The sequence below is a fragment of the Salvelinus sp. IW2-2015 genome, linkage group LG13 (genome assembly GCF_002910315.2).
Source record: "Salvelinus sp. IW2-2015 linkage group LG13, ASM291031v2, whole genome shotgun sequence".
Taxonomy (NCBI): Eukaryota; Metazoa; Chordata; class Actinopteri; order Salmoniformes; family Salmonidae; genus Salvelinus; species Salvelinus sp. IW2-2015.
In genome coordinates, this window is record NC_036853.1 from 4,225,370 (window position 1) to 4,246,032 (window position 20,663).

General features: G+C 42.5%; 1 protein-coding gene across 1 annotated transcript; it reads left to right on the forward strand.

Annotated features, from left to right (window-relative positions):
• Positions 1–1,587: 1,587 nt before the first annotated feature.
• Positions 1,588–19,317, forward strand: LOC111971987 (dihydrolipoyl dehydrogenase, mitochondrial). Its single transcript, XM_023998801.2, has 14 exons — positions 1,588–1,698; positions 4,170–4,245; positions 7,911–7,990; positions 11,112–11,180; positions 11,303–11,372; positions 11,517–11,617; positions 12,220–12,363; positions 12,467–12,568; positions 12,926–13,116; positions 17,143–17,313; positions 18,158–18,347; positions 18,620–18,757; positions 18,849–18,938; positions 19,074–19,317. Exons 1-14 carry the CDS (start codon positions 1,660–1,662, stop codon positions 19,137–19,139), a joined length of 1,527 nt encoding a protein of 508 aa, XP_023854569.1. The 5' UTR covers positions 1,588–1,659; the 3' UTR covers positions 19,140–19,317.
• The last annotated feature ends 1,346 nt before the right edge of the window (positions 19,318–20,663 follow it).

Sequence of the window (20,663 nt, forward strand, 5' to 3'; positions counted from 1 at the left end):
AAATATAAATAGTAAAGTACAGATACCCCCCAAAACTACTTAAGTAGTACTTTACAGCTGTTGAAGACACAAATCGGCAACTGTCCAAACACTCAAAGGCACACCCTATCCCCTCAGCCCTCAAATTAAGTGGACACTTCTGATGACATATCATGACGTCTGACGAGTATACACTTGCAGGGCAAGGGAGGAAGGAATCATTATTAAATGGACCGCACTTGCCTGGAAATTCGTCACTCATTCATCCCGAGATGATTGTGTTTTCAGCTACTGGTAGCTTGTGGGTGCTTTATATGCACTCCAGTCAATTAATGATGTCAATTGCATGTCTACTTATATTGACTATATAATTATTAATATAGGCCTACTGTATGATAGCTAACAAATACATTGCCTGCCTAGCTGGAACATCTGAAGAAGGAAAATGTTTTATTTCTACAATTTCCAAAAGCTCACCAAACAAAAACATTTACTTTTATGAGACGTGTTTGTGCCATCAAGTGCATTAGTAGCACAATTTCTAACCTGTTTACATTAGTTTTTACTTACACTTGTATGTTGACATCTCCGCTGATGTTGTTTTTAAGTTTTGGCGGACTTTTCTTAGCGGATATACAATAGTCGCAAATTTGTTTTATTTACATTTTTTTCACCTTTATTTAACCAGGTAGGATAGTTGAGAACAAGTTCTCATTTACAACTGCGACCTGGCCAAAGCAGTGCGACACAAACAACAACACAGAGTTACACATGGAATAAACATACAGTCAATAATACAATAGAAAAGAGTATATATACAGTGTGTGCAAATGAGGTAGGATAAGGGAGGTAAGGCAATAAATAGGCCATAGTTGCAAAATAATTACAATATAGCAATTAAACACTGGAGTGATAGATGTGCAGAAGATGAGTGTGCAAGTAGAGATACTGGGGTGCAAAGGAGCAAAATAAATAACAGTATGGAGATGAGGTAGTTGGGTGGGCTATTTACAGATGGGCTATGTTCAGGTGCAGTGATCTGTGAGCTGCTCTGACAGCTGGTGCTTAAAGTTAGTGAGGGAGATATGAGTCTCCAGCTTCAGTGATTTTTGCAGTTCGTTCCAGTCATTGGCAGCAGAGAACTGGAAGGAAAGGCGGCCAAAGGAAGAATTGGCTTTGGGGGTGACCAGTGAATTACGGGGAGTTTCAGGCCCTGGAGTGAACATAATTGGAGACTCGCAAACTCGACTAAAAAGGAGGGCTGAGGGGCTCACATTGCAAACTTCTCTTCCTTGGCTAGTCATTTGGACCAGCCCCAAAGATGGTGACGGGGATTCCCCCAAGGGCATAAGGACGAGGGTGTGTCTTTTATTTGTTTGAACAGCAGAATGTCTAATTTATTTTTCTTCTTCTGTGATATAATGGCGGCCGCTAACCAACGTTAAAGCTGCATCCCGCCACCTACTGTGCTGGAGTGTGTAGTCAATCACGGTTTACAACATTTCTAAGTCCTCCTACCTATTTTATTTTTTAATAAGGGTGAAATATTTCTATAACGCTTGTTTGGACGACCGGCAGTATTTGCGTTTCCTGGATTGTTACTGCGCACGCGCAATTTCGTGAGTCCTTGGATGATCCGCCTGCTGTAGGTTACGCAGCCTGTAAAGGGACACCGACAAAATGCAGAGCTGGAATCAAGTATATCGCACTCTGGCAACGGTAAGGAAAAAATAATGACATGCCAATTAATAGTTCATGTTGTCCGAAATAAATATAACTACAAGCGACAACTTGTAGAGTTACTTTGGTAGTTTTTCAACGTGATTTATGGAGTCCAGGCCTTGTTAGCTGAACCCCTCCATTACTTCATTAGCTAGCTAGCCTATCGTTAGGTTAGCTAGAACTCTAAATTGGCTAGCAGTGTTAGCTAGTTCGCTCTTTCTAGCCCGCCCAAGCGAGCCTTGGTGTGTGGAATGTGCTAACATTGTTGCTGGTTAGGTTTAAATTGCTTTCATAAGCTAATGTCATTACGAAATCATACATTTCCAATCAAGCTAACGTTACTGTAACGTTAACTAGCTAGCTACCCAAGTACCATTAACCAACAAGCATCCCATCGCGAATGTCAAATTTGACATCATGCCCGACTGGCTGTCAAGCTCGCGGGCTTGTTTGTTTGTGGATGTAAAGAACACCATCTTGCCCTCTGCTTTGACTGCATCCAATGGTACATCAGTGACTCAGCATTCAACCTGATTTTGTAAAGTTATTTGATTCATTATGTAGCTATTCAAATTATATTTGAGCACTGTTGTTAGCTAACTAACGCAGTACATTTAGCTACAGTTGAAGGCAGAAGTTTGCACGCACCTTAGCCAAATACATTTCACCTCAGTTTTTCACAATTCCTGACATTTTAAGCCTAGTGAAAATTCCCTGTCTTATGTCAGTTAGGATCACCACTTTATTTTAAGAATGTGACATGTCAGAATAATAGTAGAGTGATTTATTTCAGCATGTATTTCTTTCAACACATTCCCAGTGGGTCAGAAGTTTACATACACTCATTTAGTATTTGGTAGCATTGCCTTCACCCAACAATAAGTTGGGTGAATTTTGGCCCATTCCTCCTGACAGACCTGGTGTAACTGAGTCAGGTTTGTAGGCCTCTTTGCTCGCACACGCTTCTTCAGTTCTGCCCACAGATTTTCTATAGGATTGAGGTCAGTGCTTTGTGATGGCCACTCCAATACCTTGACTTTGTTGTCCTTAAGCCATTTTGCCACAACTTTGGAAGTATGTTTGGGGGTCATTGTCCATTTGGAAGACCCATTTGCAACCAAGCTTTAACTTCCTGACTGGTGTCTTGAGATGTTGCTTCAATATATCCACATAATTTTCCTGCCTCATGATGCCATTTATTTTGTGAAGTGCACCAGTCCCTACTGCAGCAAAGCACCCCCACAACATGATGTTGCCACCCCTGTGGGTCTTGGTTGGAATGGTGTTCTTAGGCTTGCAAGCCTCCCCCTTTTTCCTCCAAACATAACGATGGTCATTATGACAAAACAGTTATATTTTTGTTTCATCAGATCAGAGGACATTTCTCCAAAAAGTACAATCTTTGTTCCCTTGTACAGTTGCAAACCGTAGTCTGGCTTTTTTTAATGGTGGTTTTGGAGCAGTGGTTTCTTCCTTGCTGAGCGGCCTTTCAGGTTATGTCGATATAGGACCCGTTTTAATGTGGACATAGATACTTTTGTACCTGGTTCCCCCAGCATCTTCGCAAGGTCCTTTGCTATTGTTTTGGGATTGATTTGCACTTTTCGCACCAAAGTACGTTCATCGCTAGGAGACAGAACACGTCTCCTTCCTGAGCGGTATGACGGCTGCGTGCTCCCATGGTATTTATACTTGAGTACTATTGTTTGTACAGATGAACGTGGTACCTTCAGGTGTTTGGAAATTGCTCCCAAAGATTAACCAGACTTGTGGAGGTTTACAAAACAAAAATCTGAGGTCTTGGCTGAATTCTTTTGATTTTCCCATGATGTCAAGCAAAGAGCCACTGAGTTGGAAGGTCGGCCTTGAAATACATCCACAGGTACACCTCCAATTGACTCAAATGATGTCAGAAGCTTCTAAAGCTATGACATCATTTTCTGGAATTTTCCAAGCTGTTTAAAGGCACAGTCAACTTAGTGCATGTAAACTTCTGACCCACTGGAATTGTGATACAGTGAAATAATCTCTGTAAACAATTTATTTTTATTTTTATTACTTGTCATGCACAAGGTAGATGTCCTAACCAACTTGCCAAAACTATAGTTTAACAAGAAATTTGTGGAGTGGTTGAAAAGCGAGTTTTAATGACTCCAACCTAAGTGAATGTAAACTTCAAACTTCAACTGTATATATTTGATCAATACTTGAAAACAAGCTACTGTAGTGAGAATCATCTTTAACACTTGCTATCTGTTGACGTTAAGATTTTATTACCCATTTTCTTTACAGGAATTTGTCTCATTCTAGAGCACTGAGTTAGAAAGAGATAATCAACATTTTATACTGACTTTCAACATGTATGACAACAGCCGGTCACACAGAAGAGCTACATACCTACAGCAAATGCTGACGTTATAGTAAAATCTTTCTGATTGTCCCAATTTATCCTCTCCTATCACATACAGCGTAGCCACCAGCTCCCGAATAGGCTCCAGGGTGCAACTGTTCTCTCTGTCAGAACATACTCTGACAAAGCACAAAGTAAGTCAACATTTATCACTCCAATGTCTTGCCTGGAAACCTGATGTTGAATTGCATTGAATTTTACATCTGGCAGAAATGAGCGTTTGAATCGGGAAAGTTTCCGCTCTCGTCTTCTTCTACAAGTTAGAATGTTGAATACAATTATATTTTAACGTACTTCACTGGTTGTCCATGTGGTTAGTCTTCTTGGCGGTAGGAATGTGAGACAATATATCCACATCAATGTTTGAAAGCGCAGGTAGTACTTTCAGATTTCTATCACCTGAAGCACTACTTGCGCTTTCAAACGTTGATGTAATTATACTTTCCTGTGGATATATTGTCTCACATTCCTACTGCCAAAAGGACTATCCAGATGGACAACCGGTAAAGTACGTTAAAATATAATTTTATTAAACATTCAGGCTTGTAGCGGTTGTGAGAGAACTTCACTGATTCAAACGCTAATTTCTTCCTGATGTAAAATTCTATGCAATTCATAGAATATTCGGGTTTCCAGGCAATCCAATGTCCAATTAGATAATTTGCTGCACTGCAGTTATCAAACTGTATGCAAACATATTCACAATGTGAATGCAATACCAGTATGTGCCTCTTTAACTTCTTATGGCTGCATCCCGCTACCGGGATCGATATGACAACAGCCAGTAAAAGTGCAGGGCGCCAAATTCAAAAAACAGAAATCTCATAATTAAAATTCCTCAAACATACATGTGTCTTATATCATTTTAAAGGTAATCTTGTTGTTAATCCCACCAAAGTGTCCGATTTTCAAATATGCTTTTCAGCAAAAGCACTACAAACGATTGTTAGGTCACCACCAAACCACAATAAGCACAGCCATTTTTCCAGCAAAATATAGCAGTCACAAAAAGCAGAAATAGAGATAAAATTAATCACTAACCTTTGATGATCTTCATCAGATGACACTCATAGGACTTCATGTTACACAATACATGCATGTTTTGTTTGATAAAGTTCATATTTATATTAGAGGTCGACCGATTATGATTGTTCAATGCCGATACAGATTATTGGAGGACAAAAAAAGCCGATACAGATTTAATCGGCCGATTTATAAAAAATAAATAAAAATAAAATATATATATATATATATATATATATCATACACACACACACATTTTTGTAATAATGACAATTGCAACAATACTGAATGAACAATGAACACTTATTTTAACTTAATATAATACATAAATACACGCACACAGCTCTGAAGTGACAATGATACTGAAGAGTCTGCTTAGGAGACAAATACTCTCAACTGTTTGAATAAAAATAGAGTTTAAGTTACCTGTGATGAATGTTGAAAACAAAAACCTTAATTTCTATATGCAGGAAATCCTATTTTAATAATGGGCATGGTAAGAATTGACAACCAAAGTGCGAGTCATAATTCCCATGACACCTAGCAAAATCTGAAAAGCGGTTCCTTCATTTATTGCATAGGATATTTTTTAGATTCACTTAAAATAAGGTCCGTGTTTCGTGTAGGCTTACACCGCCAATTTTATAACTGTGTAGATATCCATAGGACAAGGTAACTCTGATCAATATTGGCTAAATATAAGCAAATAATTTTTTTTTTGTAGAGTGGATTTATGAAAATATGTTGACAAACGTTACCTTATCCTAGTGAGATTTACACGGGTATCAAGACGCCGAGGTGGTTTAAGCCTGCACGAAACAGACCTTATTTGATGTAGATCAAGACATTCTCTATGGAAGACATGAATGGTAAAATAGCGAAGGAACCCCTTTCAAATTCAGCCGCAAGTTATTACAGGAATTATAACGCGTCGACTATTTCTCTCTAAACCATATACCTTTGGCTAATCTGGAAACTATCACCTCGAAAACAAAACGTTTATTCCGTTCCGTATTTTATCTAACGGGTGGCATCCATGAGTCTAAATATTCCTGTTACATTGCACAACCTTCAATGTTATGTCATAATTAGTTCGCAAAGAGCCAGACTGTTGCATATACCCTGACTCTGCGTGCAATGAACGCAAGAGAAATGACACAATTTCACCTGGTTAATATTGCCTGCTAACCTGGATGCAGGTTTAAAAAATATATACTTGTGTATTGATTTTAAGAAAGGCATTGATGTTTATGGTTAAGTACACATTGGAGCGATGACAGTCATTGATTGTTTTTTATAAGATAAGTTTAATGCTAGCTAGCAACTTACCTTAGCTTACTGCATTTGCGTAACAGGCAGGCTCCTCGTGGAGTGCAATGTAATCAGGTGTTAGAGCATTGGACTAGTTAACTGCAAGGTTGCAAGATTGAATCCCCCGAGCTGACAAGGTTAAAAATCTGTCGTTCTGCCCCTAAACGAGGCAGAACGTTCCTAGGCCATCATTGAAAATAAGAATGTGTTCTTAACTGACTTGCCTAGTTAAATAAAGATTAAATAAAGGTGTAAAAATAAAAATTTTAAAAATCGGCAAATCGGCGCCCCAAAATTTCCGATTGTTATGAAAACTTGAAATCGACCCCGATTTAACCGGCCATTCCGATTTAATCGGTCGACCTCTAATTTATATAAAAAAATCAGAGTTTACATTGGCGCGTTACATTCACTAGTTCCAAAAACATCAAGTGATTTTGCATAGCCACATCGTTTCAACAGAAATACTCATCATAAATGTAGATGATAATACAAGTTATACACATGGAATTATAGTTATACCTCTCCTTAATGCAACCGCTGTCAGATTTCAAAAAAACTTTACTGAAAAAGCAACCCATGCAATAATCTGAGACGGCGCTCAGAAATATAATAAAATTAGCTGCCATTTTGGATTCAACAGAAACCAGAAAATACATGATAAATGTTTCCTTACCTTTGATGAACTTCATCAGAATGCAGTCCTAGGAATCCCAGGTCCACAATAAATGCTTGATTTGTTCGATAATGTCCGTTATTTATGTCCAAATAGCTACTTTGGTTAGCGTGTTTGGTAAACAATTCCAAAGTCACAAAGCGCATCCACTATAACGTGACGAAATGTCCAAAAGTTCCGTAACAGTCAGTAGAAACATGTCAAACGATGTACTGAATCAATCTTTAGAATGTTGTTAACATACATCTTGAATAACGTTCCAACCGGAGAATTAGATTGACTTCAGATGAGCGGTGGAACGGAGGTCCTCATGTGAACGCGCATGGTGAAAGCATGGTCAGCTCGTGGCAGTGGTGACTAATTCCTGTCTCCTTCGGCCCCCCTTCACATTAGTCATCAGACAAAGTTCTATTGACTGTTGACATCTAGTGGAAGCCGTAGGAAGTGAAAACTCATCCATATCTCGTTGTAATTTCAATGAGAGCTTGGTTGAAAGTCTGCCACCCCCGGAAAAAATCCAAACAGGAAGTGGAACTTCTCAGGTTTTTGCCTGCCATATGAGTTATGTTATACTCACAGACATAATTCAAACAGTTTTAGAAACTTCAGAGTGTTTTCTATCAAATACTACTAATAATATGCAAATATTAGCAACTATGACTGAGGAGCAGGCCGTTTACTCTGGGCACCTCTGTGCACCTTTCATCCAAGCTACTCAATACTGCCACTGCAGCCATAAGAAGTTAACTTGTTGCCCCTCTGATAAACATGTTCTTTGCTCTCCTGCAGTTGATGCTGATGTCACAGTGGTGGGCTCTGGTCCTGGTGGATATGTTGCCGCAATCAAAGCAGCCCAGCTTGGTTTCAAGGTAAAGCTAACTCTTAACTATTTCTATCAGCATGTTAAATGTGCAACCAGAGGAAAAAGAACTCTGGACCACCTATACTCCAAACATAGAGATGCATACAAAGCTCTCCCTCGTCCTCCATTTGGCAAATCTGACCATAATTCTATCCTCCTGATTCCTGCTTAGTGGCAAAAGTTAAAGCAGGAAGCACCAGTGACAAGATCAATAAAGAAGTGGTCAGATGAAGCAGATGCTAAGCTACTGGACTGTTTTGCTAGCATAGACTGGAATATGTTCCGGGATTCCTCCGATGGCATTGAGGAAGGAGTACACCACATTAGTCATTGGATTCATCAATAAGTGCATTGTCGATGTCATCTCAACAGTGACCGTACGTACATACCCCAACCAGAAGCCATGGATTACAGGCAGCATCCGCACTGAGCTAAAGGCTAGAGCTGCCGCTTTCAAGGAGCGGGACTCTAACCCGGAAGCTTATAATAAATCCCGCTATTCCCTCCGAACTATCAAACAGGCAAAGCGTCAATACAGGGCTAAGATCGTATCATACTACACCGGCTCTGACGCTCGTCGGCTGTGGCAGGGCTTGCAAATACTTCATACTCGTTGCCAAACCCACTGGCTCCAGGTCATCTACAAGACCCTGCTAGGTAAAGTCCCCCCTTATCTCAGCTCGCTGGTCACCATTGCAGCACCCACCTGTAGCACGCGCTCCAGCAGGTATATCTCTCTGGTCACCCCCAAAGCCAATTCCTCATTTGGCTGCCTCTCCTTCCAGTTCTCTGCTGCCAATGACTGGAACGAACTACAAAAATCTCTGAAACTGGAAACACTTATCTCCCTCACTAGCTTTAAGCACCAGCTGTCAGAGCAGCTCACAGATACTGCACCTGTACATAGCCCATCTATAATTTAGCCCAAACAACTACCTCTTCCCCTACTGCATTTATTTATTTATTTTGCTCCTTTGCACCCCATTATTTCTATTTCTACTTTGCACATTCTTCCACTGCAAATCTACCATTCCAGTGTTTTACTTGCTATATTGTAATTACTTCGCCACCATGGCCTTTTTATGCCTTTACCTCCATTGTCTCACCTCATTTGCTCACATTGTATATAGACTTATTTTTGTACTGTATTATTGACTGTATGTTTGTTTTACTCCATGTGTAACTCTGTGTTGTTGTATGTGTCGAACTGCTTTGCTTTATCTTGGCCAGGTCGCAATTGTAAATGAGAACTTGTTCTCAACTTGCCTACCTGGTTAAATTAAAAAACCATTAGACTAGAAAGGGAACCACAGCCGAAAGATGCCCAGTGGTACGAACATACCAGACAAGCTAAACTACTACTGTGCTCGCTTCGAGGCAAATAACACTGAAACATGCATGAGAGCACCAGCTGTTCCAGAAGACAGTGATCACGCACTCCGCAGCCGACGTGAGTAAGACCTTTAAATAGGTCAACATTCACAAGGACGCAGGGCCAGATGGATTACCAGGACGTGTACTGAGAGCATGCGCTGGCCAACTAGCAAGTGTCTTCACTGACATTTTCAACCTCTACCTGTAAGTCTGTAATACCAACATGTTTTAAGCAGTCCACCATAGTGCCTGTGCACAAGAACAAACACTAATGTAATCTGCCTAAATGACTAGCGACCCGTAGCACTCACGTCTGTAGCCATGAAGTGCTTTGAAAGGCTGGTCATGGCTCACTTCAACACCATCATCCTAGACCCACTCCAATTTGCATACCGCACCAACAGATCCACAGATGATGCAGCCTCTATTGCACTCCACACTGCCCTTTCCCACCTGGAGAAAAGGAACACTTATGTGAGAATGCTATTCATTGACTACAGTTCAGCTTTCAACACCATAGTGCCTTCAAAGCTCATCAATAAGCTAAGGACCCTGGGACTAAACACTTCCCTCTGCAACTGGATCCTGGACTTCCTGATGGGCCGCCCCCCAGGTGGTAAGGGTAGGTAACAACACATCCGCCACTCTGATCCTCAACACAGGGGCCCCTCAGGGGTGCGTGCTCAGTCGCATCCTGTACTCTCTGTTCACTCATGACTGTACGGCCAGGAACGACTCCAACACCATCATGATCAACAACGAGACAGCCTATAGGGAGAACGTCAGAGACCTGGCTGTGTGGTGCCACAAACTCTCCCTAAACGTCAAGCACACCAAGACAGTCGTGAAGAGGGCACCACAAAGCCTATTCCCCTTCAGGAGACTGAAAAGATTTGGCATGGGTCCTCAGAAGGTTCTAGAGCTGCACCATCGAGAGCATCCTGACTGGTTGCATCACTGCCTGGTATGGCAACTGCTCAGCTTCCGACCGCAAGGCACTACAGAGGGTAGTGCAAACGGCCCAGTACATCACTGGGGCCAAGCTTTCTGCCATCCAGGACCTCTATACCAGGCGGTGTCAGAGGAAGGCCCTAAAAGTTGTCAAAGACTCCATCCACTCTAGTCATAGACTGTTCTCTCTGCTACCGCACGGCAAGCGGTACTGGAGCGCTAAGGCTAGTTCCAAGAGGTTCTTAACAGCTTCTACCCCCAAGCCATAAGACTCCTGAACATCTAGTCAAATGGGTACTCAGACTATTTGCAAATCCCCCTCCCTCTACACCACTGCTACTCTCTGTTGTCACTTTAATAATTCTACTTACATGTACATACTACCTCAAATAACCGGTGCCCCCGTACATTGACTCTGTATCGGTACCCCCCTATGTATAGTCTTGCTGTTGTTATGTTACTGCTGCTCTTTAATTACTTGTTACTTTTATCTCTTATTCTTATCCATATTTTTTTGAAACTGCGTTGTTGGCTAGGGTCTCGTAAGTAAGCATTTCACAGTAAGGTGGAATGAGTTTGACACATTCTTAATGCCATGAAAAACTATAAAACAGCCCTTTACTAATCGTGAATGTTGTATTCGGCGCATGTGACTAATACAATTTGGTTTTAACTAGGCTAACCATTCATTCTGATCTCTATCGAGTGAACGAAGCGCAAGGAGTACATTTAGGCTTATGCCTATTTAATAGTAATGCCCATCTTGTGAGAATTGTTTAACAACTACGTTTTCTACTTTACAGACGGTGTGTGTGGAAAAGAATCCCACCCTAGGCGGGACCTGTTTGAATGTCGGCTGTATCCCTTCAAAGGTAAACGTTATCCATCAGGAGTTTATATAGCTTTTACTGGGTGTTAATGTGCAACACTGCACAACTTCATCTGTGAGTTGAGGATGAATGTACAACGTCGGTTTTCTCCTGTCACTTTCTAGGCCCTGCTGAACAACTCCTACCTGTACCACCAGGCCAATGGCAAGGACTTTGAAAGCAGAGGCATTGAAAGTAAGAGCTAACATTGGCTAGACTCAAGCAGTGGTCACCACCAGCCCTGTGCCTAGAGAGCTGAAGGGTGTGCAGGCTTTTGAGTTTTTAGGGATGCCAGTTATGAACATCACTTGACCCTCTGTCTCTCTCTGTCTGTACCAGTCTCGGGGATCACATTGAACCTGGAGAAGATGATGTCACAGAAGAGCGGGGCAGTCAAAGCACTGACAGGAGGCATTGCACATTTATTCAAACAGAACAAGGTGAGGCCTTACCTACAGTTACTCCCTCCCTACTTACATTGTTAATGATAGACCTAGTTCACAAATTAGACAAATTTAGCTCACTTTTTGGATAATTGGCAACTAATATAGGGATCCTGCCAGTCAGCATCAGATTAGTTAGTCAGTATGGGTCAGACAGTGTTGCATTAGCTCATGCAAACAATGGGAGTGGTAGAACCTGTTAGCGGGCTCCAAATAGCATGCTGAAATCAACTCCATTTCAAGTACAACCCACGTTCTATCCTTTTATAACCACCAAAACCCCTGACAGCAAGAGTATGACTAAGCTCCTTCAGCTTTGCGCCAAGAGATTTCGCCTCAGCAGGATAAGCTTGAAACAGAGGACAGTCAAAACTGCTATCTTCTTTGAATGGATGCAACCTTCTTTGGGTATTACATTGTCAATGGACTTGTCCTTTGTCTTAAACCCACTTCTAATTTGAGTCCATCAGTTTGATACCAAAGCAGGCTGTTTTGATGCTTCCCTCTGTATTTTTTTCTTTTACTACAGGGTCAGTAGTGAACTTGACCCCGTCTTTAATTGATGTAACTGATGATGTAATGTGGCGGTTTCTCCTCAGGTGACACACGTGAACGGCTATGGGAAGATCACGGGCAAGAACCAGGTGACGGCCACGGCCGAGGACGGCAGCATGCAGGTCATCAACAGCAAGAACATCCTCATTGCCACTGGCTCCGAGGTCACACCCTTTCCGGGGATCGAGGTACGTTACTGTACTCTTGAGTAATAGTTTGTAGCAAGCGGCCAGATGTTAGTTGTCCTTGGCAAAGCCGTGTTTTAACTCTCCTAACCTCATGTGTTGTCAGGTTGATGAGGACACGGTGGTGTCCTCCACGGGAGCCCTGGACCTGAAGAAGGTGCCTGAGCATCTCATCGTCATCGGAGCCGGAGTCATCGGGGTGGAGCTGGTGAGGGACCACACACACACACACACACACACACACACAGGATTACAGCATGGTCTGTAAAGAGTAAATGTCCATACAATAATTGCTTTATTTGTCCATTTGCACTGATGTTCTTAAGTGTGTTGCTGTCTCAGTACCCAACCTGACACACATCAGAGGCTGCGGTAGAGCAACGCCCCTGGAGCACTTAGAGGTAGTGTCTTACTCAAGGGCACAACGGTGGTAGATAGTATACAGGGATATTGAAGCCAGTAACCCTCCAGCTGCCAGATCACTCCGTGCAGATTTCCCCACAGGCATCTCTTAGGGAATATCCAGGGTCCAGTCTAACATCCTGTTTGGCCTCCTGTTCACCAGGGGTCAGTGTGGCAGCGTCTGGGCTCCAAGGTGACAGCGGTGGAGTTCCTGGGCCACGTGGGCGGCTTGGGCATCGACATGGAGATCTCCAAGAACTTCCAACGCATCCTTCAGAAGCAAGGCATAAAGTTCAAGCTGGGCACCAAGGTCATGGGCGCCACCAAGAGGCCCGACGGCCAGATCGACGTGGCGTGAGTTCCATCCCCCAGTGAAGTGTATTTGTGTGTGGATCTGAATGAACTAAGTCACTGAAATGAATGTGCTTGCAAGTTTCTGGTTAAACATTAGGTCATACTAAAGGGCTGACCCCATTTAGTCGACTGTTCCATTGTTTGGTCGATAGGCTGTTGGTCGACCAAGATTATAATTTATTTGTTGAGCAGTGGCAAATATATTTTAAACAATTATGGCACACGAGACACCTGTCTGAGTGGACTAATCCATTATGGAGGCCGCAGGGATGGCACAACAGTATCACCAGTAGTAGATTTATCATAATTTCTAATCTACAATGCTTATTTGGTTACAGTACATTTGATTAATGTAGTCAATATATTATTAATAAAGCCTTGTCATTGTAGGAGTGAACATGTTTGCAGAGCTCAACCTAGGCTAAAAGTTTTTGTTTATTTAATTCCATTTACGAGTTGTCAATTTATTCATTGTCTTTTGTTTTGCGCGCTCCTGTCAATCTTGAGTAAGGACACCCAGTGAATACGAATATAGAAGTAGGACTAGTCTACCTGGCCTGCGCACAAATGTAGTCCTATAAATGTGCCCATTTGGGTATCTGATACTATTTCTGACTTTCTCAACTCAACATCACTGTGGAGCTTCTCAAAGAACGTTTTTCTTCTCCTCAAACAGCAAGTAAACAGTCTGTTTTTACATCCATTGAGAATGACAATAGTTCCTCAACAAAGCCTATTTGAAAAATCTTTCTAGCTCGCTCTCCCTTTTCGATTACCACTCAGCCTGAAGAGGGATAAAAATGACAAATGTTGTGCTCTGATCTGTTGGAAATGTCATAAAATAGGCCTATCTGATTAGTTCTTATCCCTTGCACAAAATAGCCTACAGCTGTGTCTGTCAATGTGATTTGTAGGATATTTTTATCAGAATATTTTCTGGCTGCAATGTTTTTATTTGTTGGCTTTGTAGGCTATTTTTACATATTGGCAATAGAAGCTACTTATACATTTGTTTCATTTAGAATTTTGATTAACCACATGACATTGAGTTTGAGATATGAAGACTTTATTATAAATGTAATTGTTCCACAAAAATGTGCATATGAATATCATAACTGGCACACAGATCATTAGAAATCACTTTTTATTTGTCACATACACATGGTTAGCAGATGTTAATGCGAGTGTAGCGAAATAATTGTGCTTCTAGTTCTGACAATGCCGTAATAACCAACGAGTAATCTAACCTAACAATTCCACAACTACTACCTTATACACACAAGTGTAAAGGATATGTACATAAAGATATGAAGGTACAGAACGGCATAGGCAAGATGCAGTAGATGGTATCGAGTACAGTATATACATATACATTATATTAAGTGGCTAGTGATACATTTTTGATCAATTCCCATCAATTTCCATTATTAAAGTGAGCTGGAGTTGAGCCAGTATGTTGGCAGCAGCCACTCAATGTTAGTGGTGGCTGTTTAACAGTCTGATGGTCTTGAGATAGAAGCTGTTTTTCAGTCTCTCGGTCCCTGCTTTGATGCACTTGTACTGACCTTGCCTTCTGGATGATAGCGGGGTGAACAGGCAGTGGCTCGGGTGGTTGTTGTCCTTGATGATCTTTATGGCCTTCCTGTGACATCGGGTGGTGTAGGTGTCCTGGAGSGCAGGTAGTTTGCCCCCRGTGATGCRTTGTGCAGACCTCACTACCCTCTGGAGAGCCTTACGGTTGTGGGCGGAGCAGTTGCCGTACCAGGCGGTGATACAGCCCGACAGGATGCTCTCGATTGTGCATCTGTAGTTTGTGAGTGCTTTTGGTGAAAAGCCGAATTTCTTCAGCCTCCTGAGGTTGAAGAGGCGCTGCTGCGCCTTCTTCACAACGCTGTCTGTGTGGGTGGACCAATTCAGTTTGTCCGTGATGTGTACACCGAGGAACTTAAAACTTACTACCCTCTCCACTACTGTCCCGTCGATGTGGATAGGGGGGTACTCCCTCTGCTGTTTCCTGAAGAAATGGTAGGATAACTAGAATAAGGAGCACTCCAAATTGAAAAGGTTGCCGACCACTGGTGTAGCCTATTACCGGCAACTTCAGGCGCTTAACAGCAAGAATCTGCAAAGGCAGGCAGGTTGGGAACAGGTTTTCTGGTTAGGTTGTTGATCTCTGGCTTTAGTAATTTGTGTCTTCATTTTTAATCGCAGTTCTTAAAGCATCAGACAAGCTCAGTAGCCTACATATAGTTGATTGTATTCAAACATAGGGTGTGTGTGTATATATACATGCACACAGTTGAAGTCGAAAGTTTACATACACCTTAGCCAAATACATTTTAACTGTTTCACAATTCCTGACATTTAATCCTAGTAAAAATTCCCTGTCTTAGGTTAGTTAGGATCACCACTTTATTTTAAGAATGTAAAATGTCAGAATAATAGTGATTTATTTCAGCTTTTATTTCTTTAATCACATTCCCAGTGGGTCAGAAGTTTACATACTCAAATAGTATTTGGGTCAAATGTTTCGGGGTAGCCTTCCACAAGCTTCCCACAATAAGTTGGGTGGATTTTGGCCCATTCCACCTGACAGAGCTGGTGTAACTGAGTCAGGTTTGTAGGCCTCCTTGCTCACACATGCTTTTTCAGTTCTGCACACAGGTTTTCTATAGGATTGAGGTCAGGGCTTTGTGAATTTCCACTTCAATACCTTGACTTTGTTGTCATTTTGCCACAACTTTGGAAGTATGCTTGGGGGTCATTGTCCATTTGGAAGACCCATTTGCAACCAAGCTTTAACTTCCTGACTGATGTCGCATCAATATAGCCACATAATTTTCCTGCCTCGTGATGCCATCTATTTTGTGAAGTGCACCAGTCCCTCCTGTAGCAAAACACCCCCACAACATGATGCTGCCACCCCCGTGCTTCACGGTTGGGATGGTGCTCTTCGGCTTGCAAGCCTCCCCATTTTTCCTCCAAACATAAGGATGGTCATTATGGCCAAACAGTTCTATTTTTGATTCATCAGACCAGAGGACATTTCTCCAAAAAGTACGATCTTTGTTTCATGTGCAGTTGCAAAACCGTAATTTGGCTTTTTAATGCCGGTTTTGGAACAGTGGCGTCTTCCTTGCTGAGGTTATGTCAGGTTATGTCGATATAGGACTTGTTTTACTGTGGATATAGATACTTTTGTACCTGATTCCTCCAGCATCTTCACAAGGTCCTTTGCTGTTGTTCTGAGATTGATTTGTACTTTTCGCACCAAAGTACGTTCATCTCTAGGAGACAGAACGCGTGTCCTTCCTGAGCGGTATGACGGCTGCGTGATCCCATGGTATTTATACTTGAGTACAATTGTTTGTACAGATGAACGTGGTACCTTCAGGCGTTTGGAAATTACTCCCAAGGATGAACCAGACTTGTGGAGGTCTACAAAGAAAATTGTGTGGTCTTGTTTGATTTCTTTTGATTTTCCCATGATGTCAAGCAAAGAGGCACTGAGTTTGAAGGTAGGCATTGAAATGCATCCACAAGTACACCTCCGATTGACTCAAATGATGTCAATTAGCCTATCAGAAGCTTCTAAAGCAATGACATAATTTTCCAAACGGTTTAAAGGCACAGTCAATTTAGTATATGTAACCTCCTGACCCACTGGAATTGTGATACAATCTGTCTGTAAACAATTGTTGTAAAAATTACTTGGGTCATGCACAAAGTAGATGTCCTAACCGACTTGCCAAAACTATAGTTTAACAAGAAATTTGTGGAGTGATTGAAATACACTTAGGTTGGAGTCATTAAAAATTGTATGTAAACTTCCGACTTCAGCTGTATATATGTGTGTGTGTATATATATGTATATATATGTATATATACACACACACACACACACAATAGGGGGGAAAAACATTTCAACCAATCGATTGGTCGAAAGAACAAATGACTACTGTCGACCAAGATTCATTTCTTTCGGGGACAGCCCTAATCAAACCTAACCGTGTGTGTTGTCTCCAGTGTGGAGGCGGCAGCCGGCGGGAAGAACGAGACTCTGACGTGTGACGTGCTGCTGGTGTGTATCGGCAGACGGCCCTTCACCAGGAACCTGGGCCTGGAGAACGTGGGCCTGGAGCTGGACAACAGGGGACGCATACCAGTCAACAACCGCTTCCAGACCAAAGTACCCAGGTAGACCTAAATTAGCGCACCACACCTCTGTAATATACAACATCCCCAAGATGGAGGGAGTTTGTCTGTGTAATATACACTGAGTGTATAAAACATTAGGAACACTTTCCTAATATTGAGTTGTACCCCCTTTTGCCCAAAGAACAGCCTCAATTAGTCGGAGCATAGGCTCTACGAGGTGTCAACCGTTCTACAGGGATGCTGCCACATGTTGACTCCAATACTTCCCACAGTTGTGTCAAGTTAGGGCTCCCGAGTGGCGCAGCATTCTACGGCACTGCATCTCAGTGCAAGAGGCGTCACTGCAGTCCCTGGTTCGAATCCTGGCTGTCATTGGGAGTCCTATAGGGCGGCGCACAATTGGCCCAGCGTCGTCCGGGTTTGGCCTTCATTGTAAATAAGAATTGGTTCTTAACTGACTTGCCTAGTTAAAGGTTTAAAAAAAAAAATGTCTGGAAACTGTTGTGTGTGAACCCCAGCAGCGTTGCAGTTCTTGACATTAACCGGAGCGCCTGGCACCTACTACAATACCCCGTTCAAAGGCACTTAAATATTTTGGCTTGCCCATTCACCCTCTGAATGGCACAATCCATGTCTCAAGGCTTAAAAATGCTTCTTTAACTTGTCTCCTCCCCTTCATCTACACTGATTTGAAGTGGATTTAACAAGGGACATCAATAAGGGATCATAGCTTTCACCTGGTCAGTCTGTCATGGAAAGAGACGTTCCTAATGTTTTGTACACTGTTCAATACCTGCTTTTTCAATATACACATACTACTCCAACCGCCTCTCACCAAGATCTCTTTCAAAAAGGACTAAACGTTATCTCTTTCCCTTCTAAGTATCTATGCCATTGGTGACGTGATTGCCGGGCCCATGCTAGCACACAAGGCGGAGGACGAGGGCATCATCTGCGTGGAAGGCATGGCCGGGGGCGCCGTGCACATCGATTACAACTGTGTCCCCTCTGTAGTCTACACACACCCCGAGGTGGCATGGGTGGGGAAGACAGAGGAGCAGCTCAAAGAGGAGGTGATGCACACAACACCAACCTCACCACATAAACACTAATCATTTTGACCAAATTAAGTAGTGGACATGGCTTTTTATATATAATGATAAATTATTTGTTTAGATTTCAGCTGCTAAAATGTTGCTACATTGAAATCTCTTCAGGTGTAAGAGTTAGCCACAGGGTGGCGAGATACCTTCCCCAAAATTGTTGACCTCCTAAAGGAGACAAAGTATTGCACATGTCGTATCAACACTGAAACAGAACTTTAACCTCCAACTCTATTTCCCAGGGCATCCCATACAAGGTGGGAAAGTTCCCGTTTGCCGCCAACAGCCGAGCCAAAACCAACGCAGACACCGATGGCCTGGTGAAGATCCTCGGCCACAAGGAGACCGACCGGATATTGGGCGCTCACATTCTGGGCTCTGTGAGTCATGCCACCTCAGGCTCCTTAGCAGAGAGAATTTGGGCTATAACGTATAGAGTTGTACGCTAACTATGGTGACCCTTGTGTTTAGGGGGCAGGAGAGATAATCAACGAGGCGACGCTCGCCATGGAGTACGGCGCGTCCTGCGAGGACGTTGCCAGAGTTTGCCACGCCCATCCTGTGAGTTACACACTGTCATATCGTAGAAGTTCAACCATGTCATTCACACGCATCCACATTTTGTGGAACCACACCACCCAACTGTCAGAAGATGCCAGTCAATCTAACTTCTTTTCCCATCTACCCCTCTTCCAGACTGTGTCCGAGGCCTTCAGAGAAGCTAACCTTGCAGCCTCCTTCGGGAAAGCTATCAACTTTTAACTGTCTTTGTCCGCACAGCTATGTACATAACCGTTTTGTCTCCAACAATCAACGCACACATAATGTACCGTGACACCCTCAGGGGGACACTCTATATACATAAAGACAACCCGTGTACTACATTTTAATATGGTATATAAATGTTCTCAATAAAGGGGGTTTGGGTGGTAAAAACAGACGGGAGATTAGTCTTGACTTTCTACTTGGAATGGTTCGCTGCTATATAAATTAGTCGCAGGATATCTAGCATTTTCCCAACATCACTTTCTTAGTGCAGTGCTCAGATGTATATTATTCATAGTTTCAGAGAATGACCATGGGTTGGCTGGACTACTGCTGTATTTACCAATAAGAGATAAGCCATGACAAGTTTTTATTTTTTTAAGACTGAAGCATAACGAAACAACTTTTCAAAAGGAAGGCAGTTGGAAAGGCCCAAGCAGCAACTGGCTTGTATGAATTGCAATACTTGAATTTAAATATGGCTGTGCACTGTCATTCTGTGTGTGTGTACAATTTTGCTTAATTCTGACCTCTGCACAAAAAATAAATGCAGTAATGATTCAGAACTCTAGAGATGTGACGCATTGGCGCGTTTTACTGTGTTCAGTGCAACAAAAGAGGGAGCTTAATCAGAGTGAAAGGGTTTAATCTGTCATGTGAGGAATTTTTTGTATGGAGGTCAATGAGTGTCGAATTTGGTCGCTACGTGAGGCTTATTAGATCGAATGTAAGTTTCAGGTTGTTACGAATGCATTGGAATAAGTGGACACGTAGAATTTCTGAAACTTGGGGGAAACTATTTTATTGGAGTTGTGCCTGTTCACATGTGTATCTGCCCTCTCATTGGCTAGAATGGTCCAACCTGAGGGGTATCCTAAAAAGCAGGCTACACTGAACAAAAACGCACTAATTTACAGTTACCCAGGAAATTAGAAAAACCCGTCAGTATCTGGTGTCCACAATTTGCATCATGCAGAACAATCATCTCCTTTGCATAGAGTTGATCAGGCTGTTGATTGTAGAATGTTGTCCCACTCCTCTTCAATGGCTGTGCGAAGTTGCTTGATATAGGCGGGAACTGGAACACGCCCGTCGATCCAGAGCATCCCAAACATGCTCAATGGGTGACATGTGTATGCGGGCCATGGAAGAACTGGAACATTTTCAGCTTCCAGTAATTGTGTACAGATCCTTGCGATATGGGGCTGTACATTATCATGCGGAAACATGGTGGCGGATGAATGGCACGACAATGGGCCTCTGGATCTCGTCACGGTATCTCTGTGCACTCAAATTGCCATCAATAAAGTGTAATTGTGTCCGTAGCTTATGCCTGCCCATACCATAACCCCGCCATGTGGCACTCTGTTGACATCAGCAAACCGCCCGGTACAGTTGAAACTGACTCATTTGTGAAGAACACACTTTGCCAGTGGCCATCAAAGGTGAGCATTTGCCCACTAAAGGCAGTCAGAACGACGAGCTTCCCTGAGACAGTTTGTGCAAACCCAGTTTCCTCAG

Bases quoted from the DNA above. Each gene is read 5' to 3' on its own strand.
- LOC111971987 (XM_023998801.2), top strand. From the start codon at position 1,660: ATGCAGAGCTGGAATCAAGTATATCGCACTCTGGCAACG. The intron at 11,181-11,302 runs GTAAACGTTATC...GTCACTTTCTAG, and splicing joins TCGGCTGTATCCCTTCAAAG to GCCCTGCTGAACAACTCCTA. The intron at 18,939-19,073 runs GTGAGTTACACA...CCCCTCTTCCAG, and splicing joins GAGTTTGCCACGCCCATCCT to ACTGTGTCCGAGGCCTTCAG.